At 37.4% G+C, this 27,422-nt stretch overlaps 1 protein-coding gene and 1 long non-coding RNA gene across 8 annotated transcripts in view; one reads left to right on the top strand and one right to left on the bottom strand.

The window, feature by feature from the left end:
* Nucleotides 1–27,422, bottom strand: part of NLK (nemo like kinase) — a 152,085-nt gene that overhangs the window by 32,202 nt on the left and 92,461 nt on the right. For all 5 annotated transcript variants that reach the window (XR_002912037.3, XR_002912039.3, XR_008515059.2 and 2 more), the window contains exon 4: nt 1,671–1,777. Coding sequence is in view for 2 of the 5 variants with exons in the window: in XM_002827151.5 (XP_002827197.2) it covers nt 1,671–1,777 (107 nt within the window). In the remaining 3 variants the exon portion in view is untranslated. The remainder of the gene's footprint in view (nt 1–1,670; nt 1,778–27,422) is intronic.
* The window catches only part of LOC129051067 (uncharacterized), a 37,246-nt gene that overhangs the window by 7,175 nt on the left and 2,649 nt on the right, over nt 1–27,422 (top strand). Inside the window, exons 2-7 of one of the 3 annotated variants that reach the window (XR_008515060.2) lie at nt 2,401–2,515; nt 9,653–9,775; nt 10,368–10,401; nt 10,666–10,729; nt 22,023–22,070; nt 23,472–23,507. This is a non-coding gene — a long non-coding RNA (uncharacterized LOC129051067). Of the gene's footprint in view, nt 1–2,400; nt 2,521–9,087; nt 9,776–10,367; nt 10,730–22,022; nt 22,071–23,471; nt 23,508–27,422 lie in introns of all 3 variants that reach the window. The other 2 variants (XR_010138220.1, XR_010138221.1) reach the window with 2 other exon arrangements.

The following is a 27,422-nucleotide window of genomic DNA, read 5'->3' as shown; positions in this document are numbered from 1 at the left end:
GTAATGAACCACTTTAAAAATATTTGTGGCATCTTAGAAGACCGGTGCCTTCATTCAGTACTGCTAAAGGTCCCAGCCTCAAGGTTGAGTCCTTTTTGTGTGCGTTTTTCTTTTTTTTTCCTTTTCTTTTTTTTTTTTTTTTGAGACAGGGTCTCACTCTGTAACCTAGGCAGGAGTGCGGTGGTATGATCACAGCTCACTGAAGCCTCGACCTTCCTGGCTCAAGCCATGCTCCCATCTCAGCCTCCTGAGAAGTGGGAACTACGGGTATGTACCACCATATCCGGCTAATGGGCTGAGTCTTTTTTGGATAAAATGTAGCAAATCACATTTTTCACAAGTACAAAAAGAGCCAATATCTTCCCCATTTTCCCCTACCACAGAATATGAACAAATCTTAGAGGTGAACGTTTTTGTTTTTTTTTTGAGACGGAGTCTCACTCTGTTGCCCAGGCTGGAGTGCAGTGACACGATCTTGGCTCCCTGCAGCCTCCACCTCCTGGGTTCACTTGATTCTCCTGCCTCAGCCTCCCAAGTAGCTGAGACTACAGGCGAGCGCCACCATGCCTAAGTTTTGTATTTTTTTTAAAGTAGAGATGGAGTTTCGCCATGTTGGCCAGGCTGGTCTTGAATTCCTGACCTCAGATGATCTGCCCGCCTCAGCATCCCGAAGCGCTGGGATTACAGGCATGAATCACCATGCCTGGCCTGGAGGTGAGTTTTTTAGTTTTAATATTGCTTATGTGGCCAGGCGCAGTGGCTCACGCCTGTTATCCCAGCACTTTGGGAGGTCGAGGCAGGAGGATCACGAGGTCGGGAGATCAAGACCATCCTGGCTAATACGGTGAAACCCTGTCTCTACTAAAAACACAAAAAATTAGGTGACAGAGTGAGACTCCGTCTGAAAAAAAAAAAATTGCTTATGTGTTTTCATCCTTTTGGCATTTATTTTTCAATCTCTATAAAGAATCTCTTAATTCTATGAATTCTGGGGGCAGGGGGAAAGTATTTTACTTACTAGGTAAGAAAGCTGTTCAGGTTTAAGCAATTCTCTACTTGTAATGGCAAAATTCTCATGGACATACTTGATGGCCAGAAGAAGTGTCAATAATGTTGGCCCAAATCCCTTCTCAGTCAAGTCTGTGCTCTTCAATGAGCTAGTCTAGAATTTAGGTGGCTCTGTTTATTGGTCTTCCCAATCTACTTTGGTTTTAAGGGTCATTTTGTTTCTCTGGAGTTGGCTTCAGGTATGCCAGCCAATACTCAGACAGGCCCACCTACTGTTGGCTTGCAGGATGGACGTCATCCATAGGGGATATAGTCACTTTTCACTTTAGTCGTCTGATGCCACATATTCCTATTCCGTCGAAAACTAAAGGCTGTTTTGTGAACTTGTGACAAACCATCCTGCTTATTCACCTAGATTAGCCCACTCAACTGCCTGATGAATTTGACAGGGCTTTCTCTTTCATCACTGAAAACAAGAACTATTTGGCAACCCTAAAAAGCTTCCTCTTTAACATTAAATATAGAAATTATAAAATATGCTTTAGTCAAAAGAAAAAAGTCTTTAGAGAAGAAGAAAACCTTGGAAGATCAAAGTCTAAATGAGAAGCAAAACATTTCATTTACAGTGTGACAGCACCTTTTTCTTCATAAAGAAATCTTACCTCGCAAAATCTGATAAAGAAAAACTTTGACATGATCTGAGCTGAGTGGTTGAGGAGAGACGATAATTTTATGTAGGTCACTCTGCATCAATTCTGTGACAACGTATCTTGAAGTTTTAAGTTAAGGAGAGTTCGACGAATTCAGTCCCCTACCCCCTCAAAGTGGTGACCAGATCTAAAAAATAACTTCCATTCTCAAGGCTAGAAAAGTGGGGAAAGAAAGCTTCTAGACAGCGTGACAGAGGTGAGAATTCCAGCCCTCACAAGATAAAACACTACTAAAATCAAAAGAACTTACGTGTTTAAAAGTCAGCAGAAGTAAACAATCAAATGATTTCCTTATAATCAGCATTATCAAAGAGAAAACCAAAGGTAAACATTTTAAATAACAGCCAGGCCAGGAAAAGTATGACGACCAAACAGTCTTAAGCTCTACTTAGACATGTTACAGGAATGTCCTTTGAATCCAAACAAATGGGGATTGGTGATCTCATCTTAGGCCACCATGACACCAATGGAAAAGATCACAACCTATCCAAGGGCCGTGGCTTGTTACATTATAAAATATGGTATTCCTAAACACATGTAAAATAATTAGTTAAGTCTCTCCACAATCTTAGTAATTTAGTTCATTATTTAACTTTGTATGTATTTATGAAACACCCCTCCCCACCATCACCACTAGATTTCGAGCGAGCTTCCTATATGTTGTACTCTGTTGTATGTTTAGGGTTTTGCTGAATGGACACATGGCCGATGATTAAAGGCTGGAGCCTGGGAAGCCATGGAGATACGGAATTCAAGACTCTTGTGAAGCATGTGTTAGATACATTAGGGAAGCAAAAGTATGGTAAATCTTATAATTTAAGTATTAAGTTTTCTTAAGGCAATTTCTAATTTAATGTTTTAGCAAAAACAAGTAGGAAAGGGGATAACTTGGGAACAGGGAGGAGAACTGATAATAATAGCCTTTGACAAAAACAATTGAAAATTCCCTCCTCCTGGAGACATTTTTTCCAAATTGCTTTAGTTTCCTTTTTTCTTCAACCACTGTACGTTGAAATGCTCCATGGCTGCTGGTCCTCACTCCTCTTCCCTATCCACACTCGTGAATACTCGGATCCAGTCCCATGGCTTTAAACATCCATGCTGATGACTCCCAAATTTCTCTCTCTAGTTAATCTTCTTTCTTTAAGTGCAGACTGGTATATCAAACTGCCTACTTATTTCCCCTGGATACCTAACTGACATTTCAAACTAACAAGTCCAAAACTGTCCAAATCTTTCTTAGTTGCTTGCACCACAAACCACATCAAGGAGTTATCCTTGACTCCCCCTTTCTCTTTCACCATACCTCCAATTCATCAGAAATCCTTCAAAATTTAGTCAGAATTAAGGCCACTTCTTATACCCACTGTTACTACTCTGGCCCAAGACTGCTAGATTTCTAAAACAGCAGCCAGGATAATTTTTTTTACTGTTATATTTTTTATTTTGCCTATATACTGACATTTACTTTATTATATAGAAAATATAATTTTGAAGGCTTTTACATTCTTAGATATTTTAATCTTAGGTTTTGTCACCCAGATTCTTTCCAAAGAAATATATTCTACTTCATAATGAAAGTTAATGAGAAAATGATATTTGGCATGTGGGATTCACTTACAGGACAGTTTTCAGTGACCTGTTAAAATTATTCTATAAAATGATGAAGAGTTAAATAATGACATCAGGATTATAGTTTTTAATAGTTTTTATTCAACTTTTTCTTATTTTTCAAACACACAGAAAATTACACAGAGATGACCCATATACACACTTACCACCTAGAATCTACACTGAATATTTTGCTGTATTTGCTTTGTCACACATCTATCCATTGCTCTTTCCATCCATCAGTTCATCCAAAACTGGATGCATTTCACAGAACGATCTTTTAGGATGAAGGCCAAATTATGTCACTTTTCTGCAAAAGCTTTCCATTTCATTTAAGAGTAAAAGCCAGTCCTTAAAATGGTCTCACAGGCCATAAATCATTTGGCCTCCTTACTTCTCTGACCTCTTCTATTGCTTTCTTCCTGGATATTCTCTGAACATGCTAGATACACTCCAACCTTAGGCCTTAGCTATTCCCTCTGCATGGACTGTACCTTCCTGACATCTATTTGGTTAACTCTTTCACATCCTTTGTGGTTTTGCTCAAATTTTATCTTTCAAATGAGGCCTATCTCAACCACTCTGACACTACAGTCAGGCATTATATAATGATGTTTCGTCGATGATGGACCACATGTATAAAGGTGGTCCCAAAGACTGTAACAGGGCTGAAAATTCCTGTTGTATTGCCTAGGGGTGTCTTGGTGACTAACCTTGTGTAGGCTTAGGCTAATGTATATGTTTGTGCCTTATTTTAAAAAGTAAAAAAGCAACTCAGACCTCAACTCTACAAAAAATTTAGCCAGGTGTGGCGGCTTGTGCCTGTGGTCCTAGCAGTTACTGAGGACACTGAGGTGGAAGGATTACTTGACCCTGGGAGGTCAAGGTTGCAGTGAGCCATGATTGCACCACTGCAATCCAGCCTAGGCAACAGAGTGAGAAAAAATAAATAAATAAAAAGAAAAAAAATTTTTTGTACAGCTGTACAATGTCTTTGTGTTTTACGCTAAGTGTTACTATAGAAGAGTAAAATATTTAACAAAATTAAAAAGTTTTGAAAGTAAAAAAATTACAGTAAGCTAGGGTTAATTTATATTAAAGAAACATTAAAAAAATAAACAGTGTAGCTTAAGAGCACAGAGTTTATAAAGTCTATAGTAATGCACAGTGATGTTCTAGGCTTTCAAATTCACTCACCACTCACTGACACACCCAGAGCAATTTCCAGTCTTGCAAGCTCCATTCGTATTAAGTGCCCTATACAGGTGTACCATTTTTATCTTTTATATCATATTTTTACTGTACCTTTTCTATGTTCAGATACGTTTAGATATACAAATACTTATTATTGTATTAAAGCTGCCTACAGTATTCAGTACGGTAACATGTTGTACAGTTGTACAGGTTTGTAGCCTAAGAGGAATAGGTTATATCATACAGCTTAGGTGTGTAATAGGCTATACCATCTAGGTTTGTGTAACAACCTGTACTCCCTATCCATTTGCTATCCCCTTGGACAGCTTTACTTTTTCTTCTTCCCTTAGTAGTTATTATCCTATAACTTCCTTATGTTTATTCTCTGTCTGTATCGCCAAGCCTGCACCATAAAGGCAAGGGTTGTCTGCTTTGTTCACAAATTTATCCCAAACTCTTAGAATAGTGTCTGCACATAGTAGGTCCCTATAAATATTTGATGAATGAATGTATATTGAGCACCTGCTAGGTACTAGGTACTCTACTAAGTATTTTAAATATATAATCTCATCTAATTTTCATGGTAACTTTACAAGGTATGTAGTGGTACTCTAAATTTAGATAAAGAAATTGACGTTAACAGAAGACAACCTGCCTACGGTTACATAGTAGTGAAGATTTTAGATCTGATCATGTCTAAAATTGCTTCAATGGTTCTATGCAATTTTGGATTTATCTTCTTTTCTTATCCTTTTTTTTAAGTAACATTTTAAAAAACTCTAATAAAGTAGGCCAGGTGTGGTGGCTCATGCTTGTAACCCCAGCACTTTGGGAGGCCCAGGAGGGTGGATTGCTTGAGCCCAGGAGTTTGAGATCAGCCTGGGCAACATGGAGAAATCCCATCTCTATAAAAAATTTAAGAAATAGGCCAGGTGCGGTGGCTCACGCCTGTAATCCCAACACTTTGGGAGGCCGAGGCAGGTGGATCACTTGAGGTCAGAAGTTTGAGACAAGCCTGGCCAACATGGTGAAACCCCATCTCTACTAAAAATACAAAAATTAGCTAGGTGTGGTGGCATGTACCTATAGTCCCAGTTACTTGGAGGCTGAGGCAGGAGAACCACTTTAACACAGGAGGCAGAGGTTGCAGTGAGCTGAGATCGCACCACTGCACTCCAGCCTGGGTGACAGAGCAAGACTTTGTCTTAAAAAATAGGTGAGCACTGTGGCATGTGCCGGTAGTCCCAGCTACTCAGGAGGCTCGCTTGAGCTTGGGAGGCAGGGGTTGCGGTGAGCCCTGATCTTGCCACTGCACTCCAGCCTGGGTGACAGAGTGAGATCCTGTCTCAAAAACAAACAAAAACCCCCACAACTATAACAAAATAGACTAAATGTTCACTGTGTTCTTTATAGAATAATTTCAACTAATAAATGCAGAAACAATTACAGAATTAGAAAAAAAAAACCACGGTTTTGCAATCTCTGGAGCTAGGCATCATCAATGGCTGGTAAAACCACTTGAAAAGGATGAGTGTGAGACTGACATCACTTCAATCCACCACTCAATCTTAGCATAATTTAATGTGGAACAAGAATATTATGTTTGTGATATGCACACCACTGCCTAGAAGTATTCATGCCCCAAAAAACTTAATTTGAATGTAATCAATCATCTAGCTCTAACGACCAGTTAACTAGAAATAAGTGGAATTAAAAAACAAGACATTATGAAGAAGCAATCTGCTAAACACACAACATGGATCATTCTTCAGGAAAAATTTATCTAACTAATCAATGACCATCCCCCTCCCCCTCCCACAAAAAAAGTGTGTGTTGCGGGGTGAAGGGCAGGCAGCAATGTTTGGGATAAGAGACTCAAGAGACATAATAACCATACATATGTGTGAACTTTGTTTAGATCCTTATTCAAAAAGTGACTCTTGAGGCAATCAGACAACACATATTAAGGAATTAGCTAATTTTATTAGGTGTGATAATGGCATAATTGTTGTTTTCAAGGTACTTATCTGTTAGAAATTCACATTTAAGTATTTATAGGTGGAATAATGTGATGTTTGGTCATCTGCTTTAAAATACTCCAGTCCTCCTTTCCCTTCCCCTCAATAAAAAATAGAGGAAATGAGATTGGCAAAATGATTAATATTGTTAAAGCTGAGCACGAGCTACGTGAGTTATATACTTATATACTACTGGCTCTTATGTTTTTGTATATATTTTTGCATATTTTGTATATATTTTTGTATATTTTGAAAATTTCCTTAATAGTTTTCTTAAACTTCATTGTAGAAAATGGAAAATATTTAAAAAATGCAAGAATATTAAAAATATCCAGAATTCTACCTCTTTGGGTGAATTTAGAACATTCTGATGAAAATAATGTGCATGGGTACATACATGTATATTTAAAATAAAACTGGTATTATATACATTGTTCTTTTTTTTTTTAAATACTTTAAGTTCTAGGGTACATGTGCACAACATGCAGGTTACATAGGTATACATGAGCCATGCTGGTTTGCTGCGCCCATCAAATCATCATTTACATTAGGTATTTCTTCTAATGCTATCCCACCCCCAGCCCCCCACCCTCCGACAGGCCCCAGTGTGTGATGTTCCCTGCCCTATGTTCAAGTGTTCTCATTGTTCAGTTCCCACCTATGAGTGAGAACATGTGGTGTTTGGTTTTCTGCCCTTGTGATAGTTTGCTGAGAATGATGGTTTCTAGCTTCATCCATGGACCTGCAAAGGACATGAACTCATACTTTTTTATGGCTGCATAGTATTCCATGGTGTGTACGTGCCACATTTTCTTAATCCAGTCTATCACTGATGGACATTGGGTTGGTTCCAAGTCTTTTGCTATTGTGAATAGTGCCACAATAAACACACGTGTGCATATGTCTTTATAGCTGCATGATTTATAATCCTTTGGGTATATAACCAGTAATGGGATGGCTGGGTCAAATGGTATTTCTAGTTCTAGATCCCTGAGGAATCGCCACACTGTCTTCCACAATGGTTGAACTAATTTATACTCCTACCAGCAGTGTAAAAGCGTTCCTATTTCTCCACATCCTCTCTAGCATTTGTTGTTTCCTGACTTTTTAATGACTTTTTAACTTTTCTGTTGTTCCCTGTTCTTTTAATAATATATAAGGATCTAAAAACAAACCAAGCAAGGGAATCCCTTGTTTATCCCATTCAATGGTTTAATAATGCAGAATTTTAATGACTGCATAGTGTTCTAATGTGTGGCTATATTATAATTCATTTAACCAAGTGATCATCGTTAAAAAGCTATTTCTAATTTTATTTTTTACTATTTTATTTTGTGAGATGGAGTCTTGCTCTGTCACCCCGGCTGGAGTGCTGTGCCGTGATCTCGGCTCGTAATTGTGCAACCTCCATTTCCCAGGTTCAAGCAATCCTCATGCCTCAGCCTCCTGAGTAGCTAGGATTACAGGCGCATGCCAACATGTCCGACTAATTTTTGTATTTTTAGTAGAGATGGGGTTTCGCCATGTTGGCCAGGCTGGTCTTGAACTCCTGACCTCAAGTGATCTGCCCACCTCAGTATCTCAAAGTGCTGGGATTACAGGTGTAAGCCACTGAGACTGACCTATTTTTAACTATTTTAAATAACCTTGAGATAAACATCCTATACATAGAATTTTATGTGTATGTGAGGATATTATATACACTTTTAAAAAGTTTTAAAATACTGTAAACTCTTTCCATGGTATTACATATATTCTTTTATATCATTTCAAATGCTTAAATAGTACTCCATTTTACATAATATGTCAGGAGTTAAGTCATCTCCTGCCACTGGATGTTTACAATATTATTGTTTCACTATAATGTAGCTCTGTGGGAGTGCTTAGAGCTTTAAGGTATTATTTCATGAGGAACCCTCAATTATGTATAGATCCTCCTTCCTGGGTTAATCATTTATTCAGAAGAGTCCTCCAATCTTCCTTCTTAGGATGAATAGGTCAGGCTGCCAGAATTCTATTTTAGTGGGTGTCCAGGGAATAAACTTTTAGTTTCCAGCAGGGTGGGAGAAGAAGATCTGAGCATCGTACTACTTCTTAAACAGGCTTGCAACCAATCCGATGTTTAGGCCCACATGTATCCCCACTTTCTGAGATACTTGATGCCTCCAATTCCTGAGACTTTCTGACATTCTGTAGCAAGAACCAACCTGTTTCTGGGTTCTCATTACTGCCACCTTAGATTTCTGCCTTTTCTAGACTGAATTTTTAACCCTTTAGTGAAATTTAAGGGGACTACAGGAAGGAATGGTAGTAAAGATTTATGTTCTATCCACTGTGTTTTAAGGTTGAAAACTCTTTACACGTTTATTGGCCACACACATGTGTGACCATGAGAGACAGAAAAAAAAAGGAAAAGCAAGAGTGACAGCAAATTGTTCCTGTCCTTTGCTCAATTTTCTACTGAGGTGATAATTTTTTTGTAATACTGTTTCTCATATTAAGGATATTAACCCACTAGTATGTACCGAAAATTTCTTTTCCACTAGGAAATCACAGGACGGTGATATAAAAAACTGCTACTTGCACCTTTAAGTCTTAATCAGAAGTCCCAATATTCTTGAGTTGCACTGGTTCCAGAATTCTCAAGGGAGAGGAAACAAAGGACCATTACACAGAAAAAACCCAAACAACAAAACAAAAATAAAAATTTCACAATTGCCATCCCTGCATTAAGTGTTTTGTTATGTTCTGAACATCTGTGTCCTCCCCAAAGTTCATAGGTTGAAATGCTAACCCCTAAGAAGATGTGATTAAGAGGTGGGACCTTTGGGAGGTGATTAGGTCATGAGGGCAGAGCCTCTCTATAAAAGAGACCTAATGGAGTTTGTTAGTTCTTTCCACAATGTTAGGTTATAGTTAAAGAATGTCAACTAGGAAATGGGCCCTCGGCAGACACCAACTCTGCCAGTACCTTGATTTTGGACTTCCCAGCCTCCAGAACTGTCAGAAGTAAATTAGTGTTGTTTATAAACCACCCAGTTTATGGTATTTTGTTATAGCAGAATGAATGGACTAAGACAGTTGTCAACTTGAGCTTTTTTTTTTTTTGAGGGGGAATTTCGCTCTTGTTGCCCAGGCTGGAGTGCAATGGCATGATCTTGGCTCACCACAACCTCCACCTCTCAGGTTCAAGCTATTCTCCTGCCTCAGCCTCCCGAGTAGCTGGGATTACAGGTATGTGCCACCACGCCTGGCTAATCTTTGTATTTTTAGTAGAGATAGGGTTTCTCCATGTTGGTCAGGCTGGTATTGAACTCCCGACTTCAGGTGATCTGCCCGCCTCAGCCTCCCAAAGTGCTGGGATTACAGGCATGAGCCACTGCGCCCGGCCGAAACTTGAGCTTTTATACAGGAAAAATAAATAAATAAATAAAAAATAAAAAAATCCTGACGTACCAATGGCCAGGCATGGTGGCTCATGCCTGTAATCCCAACATTTTGGGAGATCAAGGCAGGAGGATCACTTGAGCTCAGCAGTTCAAGACCTGCCTGGGCATCTTAATGACACCCTGTCTCTACAAAAAAAAATAAAGTTAGCTGGGCATGGTGGCCTGCACTTGTAGTCCCGGCTACTAGGGAGGCTGAGGTGGGAGGATCACTTGAGCCCAGGAGGTCGAGGCTGTGGTGAGCCATGATTGCACCACTGCACTCCCACCTGGGTGACAGAGTGAGTCCCCATCTCAAAAAAAAAAGTATAAAGCATTTATGTGTATGGGATGTCAGCCAGATCTGCTGAGTTTACTGACATTTTTTTTGCTTTTGCCAGGACTGAAGAGTTCTTGCATGGATATGAAGAACAGGTTATATTCTATTCTGCTTCACGTATCTACAAAATTGGCAGCCAAGTTGTGATGCCAGAATCCTTACTGTTAGTAGTGACAGTTGGTAGCTCGTAAGCAGCGGAGAGAAAACATCTTAATTTTCAAGTTTATCAGGTTGAAATCATAGTGCTGGCACTTGGAAAACCTTGCTTTGACTTATAAATTTATAAACGAAACAAACTGATACAAAAGCCAAAAACAGAGAATAAGTATGAAATAATGTCATATGCTTTCTTCTAACAGTGACTACATTTTCAAAGAAAGGAGAAAATGGAAAAGTGACTGGAGGGAGTACTGTTCTAAGCAGGTATTTTATAACTAAGTACTCGTTTCAGAAAAAGAAATCTGACATTTCATCTAGCATTATGAAACCTATCAGGTCAGGGTGTTGCTCACCCTATACCTGTGGGATTTGAATGGACAAACTGAACTATTTTTGATCAACAGTAACACTTTCATATAATTCAACTAACACAGAGCAAAGTATTACCAGATATCAAAAAACTGACAAGGTATTCAAAATGAATATAAAGCATGATTTCAAACGGTAAGTCAATTCCTTCATACTAAGACCACATACACACGTGCATAATTTCTCACAAAATATAAACTAGCAGGCATTCCCTCTGCTAAGCACAAATGACTACATCACTTATGTCACTATCTTCAGGATCCATGAACTTCAAAAACCTTTCATTCAACCTTCTATTATCTATTATAATGTTTAACAAAGGAGAGTTTAAAATAATGCTACTTTTATATCTCTGTTGCTTGAGAAGATGACAGGTTGGGTTAAAAAATAGGGACAGGTTAATTAACTTTAATTAACTGGAAAGTTCAGGGCAAAACACACAGAGCTCCTATCTACCTCTACCATTTTCCATTTACCCTTGTGCAGAAATGCTTTCCCCTTCTTTAGTATCTTTTAAACATAAAAGACTGGAAAATTTTAAATATAGGATTTTTATAAAGTGATTAAAACAGCCACTTTGCAGAGAATATGTTTTGTCAACCTTTAGTTTAGCAAAGTAAATTCTTAGGGGAAATACATTTTTCACTCCATGAATAATGCAGTTTTTTTCTTTATAGAAAACAATGCAACAACCAGGCCAACATTTTAAAATTTTCTTTGGAAAATAATTCCTGAATTTGAAGCTCTTAACAATACAGCTTCAAAAATTCAGAAGCAATACACACCACCTTATGATACGGTTTTTGCTTTGCTCTAGCAGAAATCCTCTGAAGTCTCAATCCCCAGCATAATGTCTCCCAGATGTCTCAACTAGTTGCCATGCCAACTAAAGCAGCTTAAATTAAATGAGGGCCTGAAAAGGCACCTGCATCACTCCAGGTCTGTTGCACATTAAATAAAGCTCTCTTGACAGGGACTCAGAGGTGCCATTAACTTGAACAGCATCTATCTGATTATTGTTTCTGAGAAATTTAATGAGGGTCTCCAAACAAGAGTGAAAACAGGGTGCTCCTTCCCTCTCCTGGTCTTTCTAAATGGGACAGCCACTCCAACAGCTGGTGCACCCACTGGGTCAATGAATTTGCTATGGCCCTTTAAGTTACCATTGGATGAAGATAAACTATAGGACCAAAGTTAAGGTTTTCAGAAGAATATAAGCAGATTAACCATCTCTCCTATTTAAACGTGCCATTAAAAATATGATTGTTAAAAACACACTGTGCATGGTATGCCAACCTCAAAGTGATTTGAACAGCCCTACTATAAAACAAATTGCTGCTGATTGCAGCAATTAGTTAAGTAGCTCCATGAAATATGGATTTCAAATGTACTGATTTGCTTCAAAAAAACCTGAATGATGCAAATGTTTTAGTGGGGGCGGTGGGGAGAGGTAGCTCTGATGTCTCAGGTGCCCAAGAGATGTAACAATGTCTCTGCACTGTTTTAAAGAGTTAATTTTTAAAAACAATATTTCAAGCTTTTTTACTACTTTCTCATGTTAGTCACTGGACAATATCACTTAAACAAAAACTTGGGCTAGAGAAGTTATATCCTTTACCCAAGGTCACACTCCCAGTCAGTAAAAAGCCAAGACTAGCTCAGGTTTCCTGACTCCTCATCTAGTGCTCTCTCCACTCCCACCAAGCTGTTTCCCGTGGCAACTTGCCTTTACATGTCTGCTATTCCAATTTCTTAACCAAATATCACCATCATATGCAGGTTTGTATGAAACAAAAAATAGTTGAATTATTCTTAATTATGGGCTATGAGGAGAAGAAAAGGAGAAAGGATGTTAATGTTTATTTGAAGCTACTATGTGCCACTTCATATATGATCTCATTTAATCCTCATAACACCTACTTTATAGCTGCTGTATTTCTATTTAAGAAATAAGCACACTGAGGCTGGGAGGGGTTACGCTGCTCCACACAGAGTTTGCATTTAAATCTAGATTGTAATGATTCTGAAGTCTGACCCTTCCCATGAAGTTCTATTACCTCAATTTGTTTACTATTAAAAGAGAAAATGAAATACATGAGACTGCCATTACTCGAATGCTGCAAAAACCAGGCTTCAAGCAAAATCAGAAAATCAATATTGTATTACATAATGTAGTATTCCTTCCCTTGCCATGTTTTTTCCAAATGAGAAGTCACTGTCTTCATTCTTCAACAAATTTTGAATAGCAGCATGTACAAGATGCCAATCTAGGTACTAGAAATGCAGTGGTGTACAAGACAGCCCACTGCTTTCACTGAGAAACTCAACAGCCTAACAAGGGAGACAGACAATTAAACAAGCAACTGCAATTCACTCAAAGATTACAACACTGTTATGGCTATTCATCTCATAAAGCTCCTTAGGTTCTGATTTTCAATTGAATAAGCCAGACTTGCCATCATAGAGCCACCAGGAATAAGAGCAACAAAGTTGCACAACAAAGATATATTCTTCTAAAGAGATAAATCTCTAAATTAGAATTACTAATTTCCAATAACTAAAGAGATTTCAACAAGTGAGAAACCATCAACAAAAAGCTTTCTTCAGCACCTACAAATTTCTGAATTAGATGTGCAAACTAATTGGCAATTTATCTATACTGTATAAAAAACACATACACTCATATTTGGTTTCCTAAAATGGTTCATCCTTAACACATTTCTTTAAGCCAGGCACAGGGGCTCACACCTATGAACCCGGCACTTTGGGAGGCTGAGGCAGGAAGATCGCTTATGGCCAGAAGTTCAAGACCAGCCTGGGCAACATAAAGAGATCCCGTCTCTACAAAAAAATTTAAAAATTAGCCGGGTGTGGTGGTGCGTACCTGTATTCCCAGCTATTTGTGCCTAAAGTGAAAGGATTTTAAGTTTAAGCCCAGGAGTTCGAGGCTGCAGTGAGCCCTGATTGCCACTGCACTCCAGCATTGGCGACAGAGCAAGACCCTGTCTCAAAAAAACGTTTTTTAACAACATGAAAAGTAATAAAAATAAAATGGACACTTATTGAGTGCTCACTATGTGCCAGACACTTCTTTAAGTACTTTATATGAACTATTTCATGAATCCCCACAACACAAGTAGCAGGTTATGCTAAATAACTAATTTTTCTCTTTTTGAGGTTTAGTCTTTCCTTTCGGAAGAAATTGAATCAAAAGACCTGAAGTAACTGCTCAATCCACCCAAGTACTTTTATTCATTTCTTCCAGCACCTGAATTTTAGTCTTAGTTCTGTTACTGGCAGAACACAATCAAAAATAAGAAATAATCCCACATTTGCAGAGGATTTATCTGTTTGCTGAAAAGTATTTTTGAGCTTACCATGTGCCACTTTTAACATAGGTCACCTCATTTAATCCTCATAACAACTTGTGGCTATTTCCATGTAACAAGTCTAAACTGCTAGTGAAGAAATGTCTGACAAATAATACCCTTTTGGCCAATGACTGAAAAATAAAAAGGTTAAAAAAATCAAGAGGCAAATTTTGCTACCTCATTCTCTTTGTCTCAGTGTCTCTACCTCCTGAGTACTCACTTCCTTCAAGTCTTTTACCTCTTACCCTTCTTTAGTCAAATTATAAAAATAATCTTGACAATACAAGAAACATTTTCCCTGCACTTATGAATCATATATGCTTAAATAGCTTCATATCCCCTCATATTTTTTAAGTGCATGAGAACTAAAAAGTTAGTGCATATGTATGTATAAATGTGTATAAATGTTTATGTGCGTGTGTATAAAAAAAAGGAACTCCTGGCTACTTTTTGTTTGGAGGGGCGAGGTACAGGGCTTGGACTAGTAGCCCTTTACAGATTTCTTTTTAAAATCTAAATGAGAGATTGCTGGAAATACAGAACAGGCCTTTGATGGTAGATCAAAGTTAAAAATATAAGTTTGGGAATCATTAGATACAGTAAAAAATAACAATTTCTACTTTCTACTAAATGAAATATGCCACACTGAGGTATTTATTTGCATTTGGTTACAATCTTCTTTTCATTTGCATAAAAGTTTATCTTTAAAATTTTTTTTCCATTTCTTTCTTTCTTTCATTAAAAAACCTGGATATTAAAATTATGGAAGCTTCTCACCATTAATGGGTTTTAAATTCAACCTTAACAACATGACATTCTTTAGAATAATGCAACCAGTGTCAGCAGCTGAATTGTTAGTGGACAGTGCCCAAATATAATAAGCAGCACATCCTGCTAGATTCCCACAAAATTTGCTGAGGAAGAAACTGTTATCATGGAGGACAGAATTTGAGGCAAGAAAAAGCAAGAAATGAGACATCTTCTGAAGATCAAGGACATTAGGTGGGAACATATTAGAGATATCAAAAAGGGAGAGAACAGAGAGGGGTGCTTAGAATTAAAAATAGGCCTGTACAATTTTCTCTGATGCAAAAAAGATTATGGGCAAGAAGACCAGGTAACTAATCTAGAGCCTGGCAGCCATCTACACCTCAATGATAAGCCTCTCCTGACCTCTTGCTCCAATTAAAGCAGATCTGTACCATGATCAATATTTGTTTAACCCACCTATACGATGCTGCATCTATTTTAGGAAGTAATTTAAGAATGCATGATAATCAGCCTCACACCAGAAATACTGACTACCCCAACTGTCAAAGGTAATTCTTCAGAAAAAGCTACACAGTCACCACAGAAACAAATGCTGACATCAAATTCTGACCTTCAATTATAAATAAGATGATTGAGTACTTTTCTGTTTTTAGGAAGTCATGATTACTCAGGCAGTCTCAGAGCCTGCAGGACTGGTGCCAACAGCATCTTTGTTTAACCATCATCATTAGCATCAATAAACACTGACTGGGTACTAAGTGGGTGTAGAGAACATGTTAACTCAATGACAAGACAGAGAAAAAAGATGGATGAATGCAAGGCAACAGCCAAGAGGTTGGAAAAAGACTGACATTGACATGTAAAAATCAAGGAGAGAGGGCAAGAAGGTGCAAAAAGATTTTAATGTAAATGAACAAAGAAGCCTGACTGAAAAACAGCTGAAATTTACTGCAATTTTCTATGTGTTAGGCATTCAGCTTTAAATTTATTTTGCCTCACCTACTCCTAATTACTGTAAGAAGTAAGTCCCATTATGGGTTCCCATTATACAGATGAGCAAAGAGGTTTAGAGAGGTAAAGAAATTAGTCAAAGGTCTTAGTGTGCAGTGGACGTGGCACTAGATCACAACCCTCGTTCTTGTACTCTGTCCTTCAAAAGATAAAGTAAACTTCAAAAATAGAAAACTAAAAAAAGAGGTAAGAACAAAACAATTCTACTTCAGGAGGGAGAAGGCCTGGAAATTGATTTTTTAAAATAAGGAGTTAACAGGTTCAGCAGTGGGAGGCGGTGTGTTTGTTGTAGGCTTTGGAATCAAAATGACCAAGGTTAGAATCTTGACTCTGCCACTTAGTAGCTTGATAACATTAGGCAGTTAAATAACTTCTCTGAGTCTGTTCCTGCATTTATAAAACAGGTACAGGAACACCTACTACACAGTTACTGCTAGGATTTAGAATCACATATAAATGCCTGGCACACAGAAAACAATTTAGGTGGTAGCTGCTATCATCATCACCATCATCAGACATCATCATTGTCATATGAGGGAGGAGGGGAAGTGAGTTTTTTTTCAAACATCAGTACATGCTAGGTGGTATGCCAAATGTTCAACATACATTAATTCATTTATTCCTTTAAAATAACTCTGTGAGTAAGAATATCATCTCCATTATCATTGAGGAAACTGAGGCTTAGGGAGGAGTATCAAATAACTTTTTGAAGGTCAAAAAGCTAGTAAGTGGAGGAAAAAAAATCAGGATTTGAACTCAGAGCTGCCTGATATCAAAGTCCATGGCCTTTTTCAAAATGTATGATTGTGCCCCTATTTCTTTCCAACATTCTCCCCAGGGAAAAAAGCAAAAGAATATAAGGAACAAAGAAACTGGTGACCACTCAAAAAAGCTCCTTTTGGCCAGGTGCAGTGGCTCACGCCTGTAATCCCAGCACTTTGGGAGGCTGAGGTGGGTGGATCACCTGAGATCGGGAGTTCAAGACCAGCCTGGCCAACATGGTGAAACATGTCTCTACTAAAAAATACAAAAATTAGCTAGGTGTGGTTGCGGGCACCTGTAATCCCAGTTACTCAGGAGGCTGAGGCAGGAGAATCCCTTGAACCCTGGAGGCGGAGGCTGCAGTGAGCTGAGATCATGCCACTGCACTCCAGCCTGGGTGACAGAGTGAGACTGTCTTAAAAAAAAAAAAAAAAAAATGCTCCTTTAAGCCACTGTGATCTCAAAAGGAAAGACTAGGCAATCTCAAAAGGATATCACCAATAAAGGAGAAAAACTTTATTCACTTTTTATTAATGTGGTCTCACGCAGGGTTTTTGGCATCAAAAAAACATGTCCATGACAGTCACATTCCTTTAGAGTTTACTCATTCACTCATAAGGACAAAAAGCCCTTTCTTAGACCAAGAAAGGTCTTCTACAGGACATATTTTTGACAGATGGGAACTTGAGGGAACAATTAAAAATACTAGTTTCTGTGAGACCTCTGAGAACCTCTACACAGGGTAACTCCTGGTTTTGGTAAAGGGTTAATAACCTGACGGGTTTCTTAGTCTTGAGCTCAGAGTGATAAATATTACCTATCAGATTAGTATTCTTCATATTTAACCCTAATTAGAGAAAAAGATTAATATCCTATAACTAATAGTTCCCATATCCCCCCAAAACAAAAGCACACATTAAAAACCCCAAAACTTTGCTTACTCATACAAATCATATTTTCTTCGGTAAAAAAAAAATGTCACTTCAACCTGATCCTATTTTCTACCATCTGGTTCTCTTGCCACCTCTAAGTGATGTAAACTATCAATTAAACATGTAATTTTTAAACCCACTGCCAAAGATACATTCAATATTTTTGATTAATACTTAATAATGACAGGCATAGAATATGTAGAGAGCAAAATAATATAAGCAGCACATAAATAAACTGTACTCTGGCTAAAATCCAGATTTGTGCTAGTGTGCTACAGGTCTATTAAGTTTCCTGAGGTACTGCTCTCAAATAAATTGGGTTGATAGCAGGAGACTCAGCTGGTCTATGAAGTGCCTAAAAGCCCCACTGATTCACCATATCCTCCAATTATGGCAAGTCTGATATATTTACTGGCTTCTGAAACCTCTAGGTCTCCACCTAACACATGCCTCCTGGTGTCTAGCAATCTTAAAAAATAAAGTCAACACAGTGGGACATGACAAAAAAGATCAAATAAATACAGTCCCATGAGCTTCGCTAAACTCTCACACCTGAATTAAGTATGTCAAGAGGTTAATAATCAGAAGGTTAACCAGAAGGTTAGGCAGTTCAGGAGAATGATAATGAGGTTATGAGGCTTTTCAGAAGATCAAATTAAGTGTGGCTTTGTTATTATTCAATATTACCCTCTAACAGTTGGGAGCACTGATAGCATTTCATTCCCACCAGCTGGGAAGTTTTAGAGATACATTTATTTTTTAATGGAGAGGTGAAAAGACTAGATTCAAGCTTTAGATTTTTTTTTTTTTTTTGGCTTCACCTGGAACACAGGTGTTTGAAAGAGCTAGCGTGAATAAGTTGTTTCACCTATAGTGACTCTCTTCAAAGCAGAGGGGAAAAAAATCCAGCTGTTGAGTTTGAACTTTAAACAGTTCTTTAAAACAATCTCAGGATTTGCTATACACTAAATAATCTTTATGCAGACAGGAAGGCCTTTTAAATGAACTAAAAGAGGTGATGTGAGTTTTACTACAGGGCATAGGAAGGGGAGCGGTTCTTGGGATCTCAGGCTGAAGGAGAAAAAATTATGTCGTATATAGATGGCGGTCAATTTTCCATCTTCCCATGTTCAGGCCTGCCAACATAGTCTATGACTTACATTTTTCACACCTTCCAGAAAAAAAGAGGAAAAATAAAGCTGATTCATTACACAGCATTTAGAGAGTCAATAAGAACTGGGAGAATTTACAAAGTATTACAAATAAATGCTTACCGATGACAAGGTGTTGTATAAATATGTCATAATAAAGCACTGCTGAATAAACACTTTTAATAACAGACAGCTAACCATTGTGGACAGTTCAAGTTGTGCGTATGTGTGAAAAGTTGTGACAACTGTCTTATGTAAAAAACTATCAGGTCAAAAGCTTTTGCCATCTAGAGTTCAGAAAGATAGTGGGCTGGCTTCCCTGCTCAACTGAAGTCTGAGAACATATTTAATATTCCAAGTGCAATGAGCTACTGATGCTGTATGACGTTCTAATGATGCGTTAAAAACTTTCAGATAGCAAAATAAAGATATTTAATTGGTTTATCTGAGTTGGGAAAACAAAATGGCAACATGTTGTATCAAATTATTTCCTACAGAATGAATATGGACAGAAAGCTTTGAAAACCCTATTTTAATTCCTAAACTCTCTTTACTGATTGCAGATAATGGAAACTTAATCATTCTTTTTTCATTTAATATGGACAGAAATTAATGCTAAGCCAAATTACAAAAAAAGAAATCTTGCAATATTAAATATTTATCAAGTAGGTCCCATATTGGTCAAAGGTTCTACAATCCTTTTTAAAAGCTTTCATCTTTGGCTGGGCATGGTGGCTCACGGCTGTAATTCCAGCACTTTGGGAGGCCGAGGCGGGTGGATCATGAGGTCAGGAGATCGAGACCATCCTGGCCAACATGGTGAAACCCTGTGTCTATTAAAAATACAAAAATTAGCCTGGCATGGTGGCATGTGCCTGTAGTCCCAGTTACTCAGGAGGTTGAGGCAGAAGAATTGCTGGAACCCGGGAGGTGGAGGTTGCAGTGAGCCGAGATCATGCCACTGTACTTCAGCCTGGGTGACAGAGTGAGACTCTGTCTCAAAAACAAACAAAAAAAATTTTCATCTTCAATGTGATATATATTGGAACAAATATGAGTCAGGTGACTTTTCCAAAAGATACAGTAAATTTGGTTTAATAAACTGTAGTACATAGATGCCCAAGCCTGGCCCCTCAAGCCACAGATTCTCTTATGACAAGTACATGAATGACAGTTAAAACATGCTTAAGCAATAACACAGTTAAGCACTTTAAACACTAACATGCTCAGGCACCTTAAGCACAAATTCTGAAATCCTGCCATTCCTGTCTGAAAAAAGAATCTACAGCCATAAATGTGTGACACTTAATAAAATCTCCTGCTCATATTTTTTTTTCTTCCAAAATCAGGTGCACAGGGGAAGGAAGTTTCAGTCTTGTACTCAGATATGAAACTGGCTGATCTGAAATAAAAGTGAGGGCATTGAATAGCGTGGATAATGACAATCTGGTTTACAGATATGGTTGATTTCAAACAATGCTTTCCACATGAAAGAAAAACAGCAATGTGTCACAGAGAGCATTGTGTTCTCTTGTAACAAATGGTCAGCCCTAAATCTCATCATCTTCTTTGCAACAAAAAGCATGGGAGCCTTTGCAACTAGAAAAAAATCGGTGTGCTTCAATTAGAATCACTGACCTTTTCTGAAGCATGCCTGTGCTTCTCTATAGAAATCAATGGAATAAAAGGTCATGTTGTTAAAACGTTTGAATATGACAATCTCTTTCCCAGGCAAAGGCAGATTCCTTTTCTTTGTAAAGTAACAAATTTGTTGTATAGAATGTCAAAAATTAAAACTACCTCAGTTGTAATTTAAAACTGACTAAAAAAAAAAATCAATCCAATCACCAGAAAAAAAAGAAAAAAGTGGGAAAGCTGTCATTCTACATACTGTTACAGTCCATAAGGTCTGTCAGATGAGTCTTTTTCACTAAGGCTATAACCATGTATGTAATAAAACAAGAAGAGCATTCTAGAGAAAATGACGTTATTTTAACTTCAGCTCTCTCCTTTACAAAGTGCTGTGGAGAAGGCAAGGAAGCTCTGTGTCTGTCAAACATAGATGGCAGAGACTGGTGATTAATCTTCCACCGTCATAACCCTCCAAAGCAAATGCACATGTACACAAACCCAGAGATTAAGAGCTGAGGACCAGAAGCCAAAGTGACTGGAATAGTGACTGTTTTTTGGAGTATAAAAAACCAAATTTGAAAGAGGAGCCTCTATATAGATTAGGAACATTTTACTGTATCAATCTCTTCATTCATGAAGAGAAAGGGCAAATTCTTCAATGATCTCTTAATGCATTCAGAAGGTAAGGGATGAACATATCAGTCATGTAAACTTCATCGTCCTTCTTACTGACAATACAATGAATATTAACATTTTCTCCAAAAGACAATGAGCTTTCAAATTAGGCCCGAGTAACCTTTCCTTAACAGGTCTGAAAAACTTACTTCCATGTCCAGACAATTTGGTGTCAAATGTCCTTCTGCTCAACAGAATTTGAGAGCATTTACTCCAGTATGATCTATTATAAAGTTGCACGAATGATGTCATTAAAACCTGAGAGCAGACTGCTACCAGTGTTATAAGCAACCGCAACAGCATTTTGAATGGAGGGCAAGTCTCTTAAACACATCAATCTATAGATGCTAGCTAGTCCTTACCTACTCAGTGTTACCCATCACCAGTGTAGCTCATTTGTGGTTGGAGACTCTAAAAGACAAAGTTACTAAAAGAAACAGTTCTGAAGAAAAAAGAAGATTCAAAATAAACAGAGAACAAAAATCTACAAGAGGAATTTAGGAAAAGTATATCAAAGAGTCTGTTTCTGAGTACTTTTTATGGGAGCTGAGAAGAGATGAAATAAAATAGTGGTCCATTTAAAAGGCTCTCCTTCCTCTGTCTAGAGAGATGATACAACATAGTGCCTAATACATTTGTTCACAGTACCCACTTTCTAATTCTTACAGAATGAATATTCTATTATGCACTTAGTTGTGCCATCTATTAGCACTGTTTCATATTGTTATTTAATTAGAAAAGCTATGCAAAAAGGGTTACACGGACCCATGAACAGGAATTAGACATGGATTAAAATTTTGTGGAAAAATGAGAGTGTTACTAGAGGTATTGAAAATATACTTATCCTACTAATATGTAACTGTTCTTATATGAATTGATACAGGAAGGACTACTGAACATGTTTTATTCTATGAAAATTATTAAGTTGCAGGTAAGTCTTCCCAGCTCTTTTTTGGGGGGTGGGGTAGGGGAGTAGAGAAGGAGTCCAGGGCAGGTTTTTTTTTTTATCCATAAGACAATTTGGTTAATGTCTCTATTGTAAAATTGATTATTCTGGTACTATAATTATTTGAAAACTGTCTATCATCTCTATTAAACCATGAACTCCTTAAAGGTAATGGCAACAACCATATTTTGTATTACCTGCTGGTACATCTTTGCTGAGGGTAAAGTTAGAAAGGGCATAAAACAAACATTGAGCATCATGAAAAACCATCTGGGAAAATGCCAAGCATCATTCTGTTCTTCTTTCACGACAGTCACTGCCTCTCAGCTCCAACAGTCAGGTCCTTGTTATGGTGTTTTTAAAAAATTGTGGTAAAACACAACACAAAATTTATCATTTAATCATGTTTCAGTGTGCAATTCAGTGGTATTAAGCACATTCACAATGTTGTGCAACCATCAGCACTATCCATTTCCAGAACCTTTTCATTATCAAATACAAACTCCTTGTTAAGTTTTTAAAGTATACTTCTGATTCTGTTATTCTTCATCACAAAAATCTTTCATTGGGGCCCAATGTCAGCTGAATAAAGACCAATTTCCTTAGTTCAACATTCAAAATCCACCATGACTTGGCCCCACCTAGCTTAATTTCTCATTATTTCTGCATATCAAACTCTGGCCAACTAGATGATTTACCATTCCCTAATTATGCTCCTGATACTTACTCTCACCATCTGGAATATCTATCCTCCTCAATGCTACCTGTCCAAATCCTTCTCATCCATCAATGCTCATCTGAAATGTCTTTTCTCCACACAGTTTCCTTATCGTTTTTTTCTGCCTGAAGTAATCTCTCCTTTTAAAGTCCCACACTACCTCACTATATTCTTTTGGCACATTCTACCACACGTTAGTTATCCCTTTACAGCTCATCTCTCCCCCATTGATTGTAGTATCTTCCTTCAGGGAAAGCATTAAGAGGCAGCAGAGCATGGTGGGTTGAGAGCACTCCTGGCCCACTGGACTATACAATATGGGTTCAAATCACATCTCTGTTATTTCTAAGTGTCCTTGGACAAGTTATTTACCTCTCTGAGCTATAGTTTCTTTATCTATAAATTGGAGATATGAACAAAGTAATTTAGGATAGAGTCTCACATATTACATTTTTAAAAAAATTAAATAAATGAACAATGCATCTTTGTATTCATCCCAGAGGTTAGTACAATGTCATATACATAGTAGTGCTAAAGGTTTGGCTGAATGAATAAGCAAGGCTAACCAGATACTGACAAAAATGGTGGTTAAGTCAGGAATTTATCTGTTCCTGGATTGTTCTATCAACCTTTCTTTGGTTTTTCCTTTCTTTAAATTTCTGTTCTAGGCTTCAGAGATAAGGAGAAAGGATCAGTGATAGTGGGTAAGTGAAAGTTTTTGTTTTTGTTTTAAATCATCAAATGAATTTTCTAGTAATTCAGTGGGAAACTAAAATGGGAAACAGTAAAAATCAGAACCCCCCAGTGTTCTCAGGATACCTTGGTTCTTTTGTTTTTTTTTTTGGCGGGGAGATGGAGTCTCTCTCTGTCACCCAGGCTGAAGTGCAGTCGCACGATCACTGCAATCTTCGCCTCCTGGGTTCAAGAGACTCTCCCGCCTCAGCCTCTTGAGTAGCTGGGATTACTGGCACACGCCACCAAACCCGGCTAATTTTTGTATTTTTAGTAGAGACCGGGTTTCGCCATGTTGGCCAGACAGGTCTCGAGCTCCTGACCTCAGGTGATCCACCCACCTCGGCCTCCCCAAGTGCTGGGATTACAGGCATGGGCCACTGTGCCTGGCCAGTTCTTTTCTATCATTATACTTTCCAACCTATATTATTGTCATTATTTATGTGATTGTATCCTCCACTAGATTATAAACCTGGACCAGAAATCATCTATTGGTTCATTTACCAAATATTTATTTTGTACCTACTTTATGTCAGGCACTGTTCTAAGTACTGGCAGTGTAACAATGAATAAAACAGAATTTCCTGAATGTGGAAACACAGTTGATGCTTATGTTTATGGAATAAATGAATAGGAAGTTCTTACAATATGGGAATCTTCAAAGCTCCCAGGATATAGATTTCTGGTCCTTAGTAGTACCATTATTGAAGAAAGAGTACACTTACATAAGCATATATGCATTTTGTTTCCATTGTTCTTAGTTTTTTAATGACTCCTAAGATTTCCTGAGGGTTACAGAGCTGTTTCAAAGCACTAGAGACTCTTACTGGCTGAAATGGACACACAGGTTTCCTCACTGTCTTTATGACAAGAGATTCCTATTTAAAACATTGCCTGCACAAGCAAAACCTATCATCCAAACAGTGACACTTCTGAGAGTGAGAACTTCACAATAATTGTGCCAGAACATCAAGTAAAATCCAAGACTGTCCCAACAAACCAGCGTGTATGGACACTCCACTAGACTTCTCATTTCCACTGAGTTTAGAATGTAATTGCTTCTAGCATAGAAGACTCACACCACCCATGTTCGTCTTCATAGAATACTAAGTTATGCTTCAAGTTAAAAATAAGCTTTTCCCAAAGCAAACCAAATTTTTATTTCCAACCCTGTAGGTAACTAGTGCTTTCTGGGAAGGGGCCTGTTAATGTGCACTGTAGAGCATCCAGAATCCTGACTGAAGCATAATAAATTCTGTTTTCTAATAAACAATTAGAACTGGTTTCTCTTGATTTAAATTTCAGTAGGCTCAAAGTAATTAAGTACCAAACTGTTTTCATACAGATTTCCAAATAGAAACTCAAAGTACAAAATGAAAAATGTAATCCTTTCAAAGCTAAAACATCAGCTCAGAAAAATATATAATCTTTAAAATTATTAAATAATATATTTCCTAGATAGATTAAAAACTATGAAGACAGAAAGTTAAAAGATACAGAGGTCATGATAGAAGTTATTGCTCCTTTTGCATCTGACTTGTCCTACATCTGTTGAACCCTGTAGGCAGATTTATAAAAACTTACAGTCTAGATATTGACTTTTTTTTGTTGCTTCAAGGAGTTATCTAAAAATGCATGGTGTTTCAAAACCCACACTAAATTTTTGGTGAGCACTGATGTAATAATTTTATTACAGTTTCAGTCTCTTTTAGGAAATACATGATTAACTGCATGATACTATACACCAATACCCTTACTTTACATTTGATTACATCAAAATGCACACAGAACTCAAATTTTCTAAAATTATATTAACTATTATACTAGGTTTAAAAGTGCCTGCTGGTTTAAAATGTTTGTCTATTAAAACTTGAATATGTGATATATATCCCAACTTTTCTAATCTTAGAAAAAGTGTAATGATGTGATACTTTATGTATGGTGGATAATTACTTAGGATTATTTATTTTCCCTCACAACTTAAGTAATAGAAATATATATTTTTGACTCGATGTACTGACCCATTCAACTAAGTATTAAAGAACCCATTAGATGTATAACTATATACTAAGAACTTGCCTAAAACAACAGAACTTCATATAGACCTCAAAAATAGTTTCTTAAAAGCATAATTCCAGGATCACTTATTTAAAATTCAAAATATTATCTACTGTAAAATCTGTAGACACAATAATCCTCCAAATTAAAAAACATCTAAAACCATTTGTAATGTGTGTGCCATATTTCGGAGCTACTACAGAGGGAGCTGCTGACATAGATAATACAGTATGCTGAATTCATATAGTAACTTGAGGTCCTATTAATCTTTAATATTTTTATGTTTTAGGTAATAGGTTTTTTATTTTTCAAGGAGAAAAAAGAGGAAACTGAGGAATTTTTTTTTTTTTTTTTTTTTGCTTTGGCTACAACAAATTAATTTGTATCAAAAACACAGGACACATGGCCAGGCACAGTGGTTCATGCCTGTAATCCCAGCACTTTGGGAGGCCAACAAGGCGGCAGATCACCTGTGGTCAGGAGTTCAAGACCAGCGTGGTCAACATGGTGAAACCCTGTCTGTACTAAAAATACAAAATTAGCCGGGCATGGTGGCGTGCACCTGTATCTCAGCTACTTGGGAGGCTGAGGCATAAGAATCTCTTGAACCTAGGAGGTGGAGGTTGCAGTAAGCCGAGATTATGCCATTGCATTCCAGCCTGGGCAAAAAAGAGCGAAATTCTGTCTCAAAACAAAACAAAACAAAGGACATAGAAAACTTCCCATTTAGGACACTAAAAGAATCAGCAGTGAAGGCAGAGGATATATGTAACTAAGTATTTCTTACATTTTCATTTAATAGTTGTTCTATAATACAACTTTTCAGTATCTTGTACTCCAAGCTAAATCATTCCTTCTTAAAAAGTCTTTATAATCCTGTGGCCGCTATAGGTATGATTTCTTTTTATGTTAAAAGGATTCAGTTTTTTCCAATTGACACCACTACTGGAAAACGCTTACCTTTTTTTTATGCATGCTTCTACATACAGCTAAGAATTATAAGGCAGAAAACAGAAGACTACTGAAGTTTAGGTTTGAAAGATTTGATTTTTCCATCTGTAGTCAGCTAATTACTGTGAGAGTAATGCGTCAATTTTTTAACCTGAAGCTAAAAAATTAAGTGATATGATAGGATGAAATAAAATAAAACATTTAAGTAAATGGTATACCAGAGGGTTCCATGAATATTTTATGACAAAGGCTCTTTACTTAAACATCTGTGAACAATTTTGAGGAGGAAAATTTCAAAGAAACATTCTAACTGATGAAATGGGTTGAAATTTGCTACCAACAGCTACTAACCTATATCACTCATGGTTTTAAACCATAACTATGCTAACTTTCCCTCTGTTTTGTAAGTATTTGAAATAATGATGAATCAGATCTCCTAGACTCAATTAAATTATGGCCCATAATAATAAGTGACTGAGAACTCTTATCTTATAGAAGCACATACACAGTTTTCAAACCAAGTACCAAAATAAACACCTGATATAAACAATATGTGCCTGAACTATAAGGTAGAAAATGGATATAATGAATTAACTAAGTGTTCAATGAAGAGAACCTAAATATATTTGGCATTTATTCAGTATATCCATATTCACCAATTATCTTACATGGAAACATTCTTTCCTCACATAATGGCCTATGTGCAGTAAAGGGTTAACTCAGCAGACCTGGGCTGTCCAAACCCTGCACATTCCAAAAGTCTTCAAGACTGGCCCCTTACTTCTAGGAAATAACCTTTGGGCCACTGCAATATCCACCTGACAATAGTATCTTAGTATACCTGGGGCTTTGGGCATGCCAGATAGTTTATGCTAACA

This window comes from Pongo abelii, chromosome 19 (genome assembly GCF_028885655.2).
Source record: "Pongo abelii isolate AG06213 chromosome 19, NHGRI_mPonAbe1-v2.0_pri, whole genome shotgun sequence".
NCBI classification, from domain to species: Eukaryota; Metazoa; Chordata; class Mammalia; order Primates; family Hominidae; genus Pongo; species Pongo abelii.
Note: the sequence above shows the minus strand (reverse complement) of the source record. Positions and strands in the feature narration are given on the sequence as shown.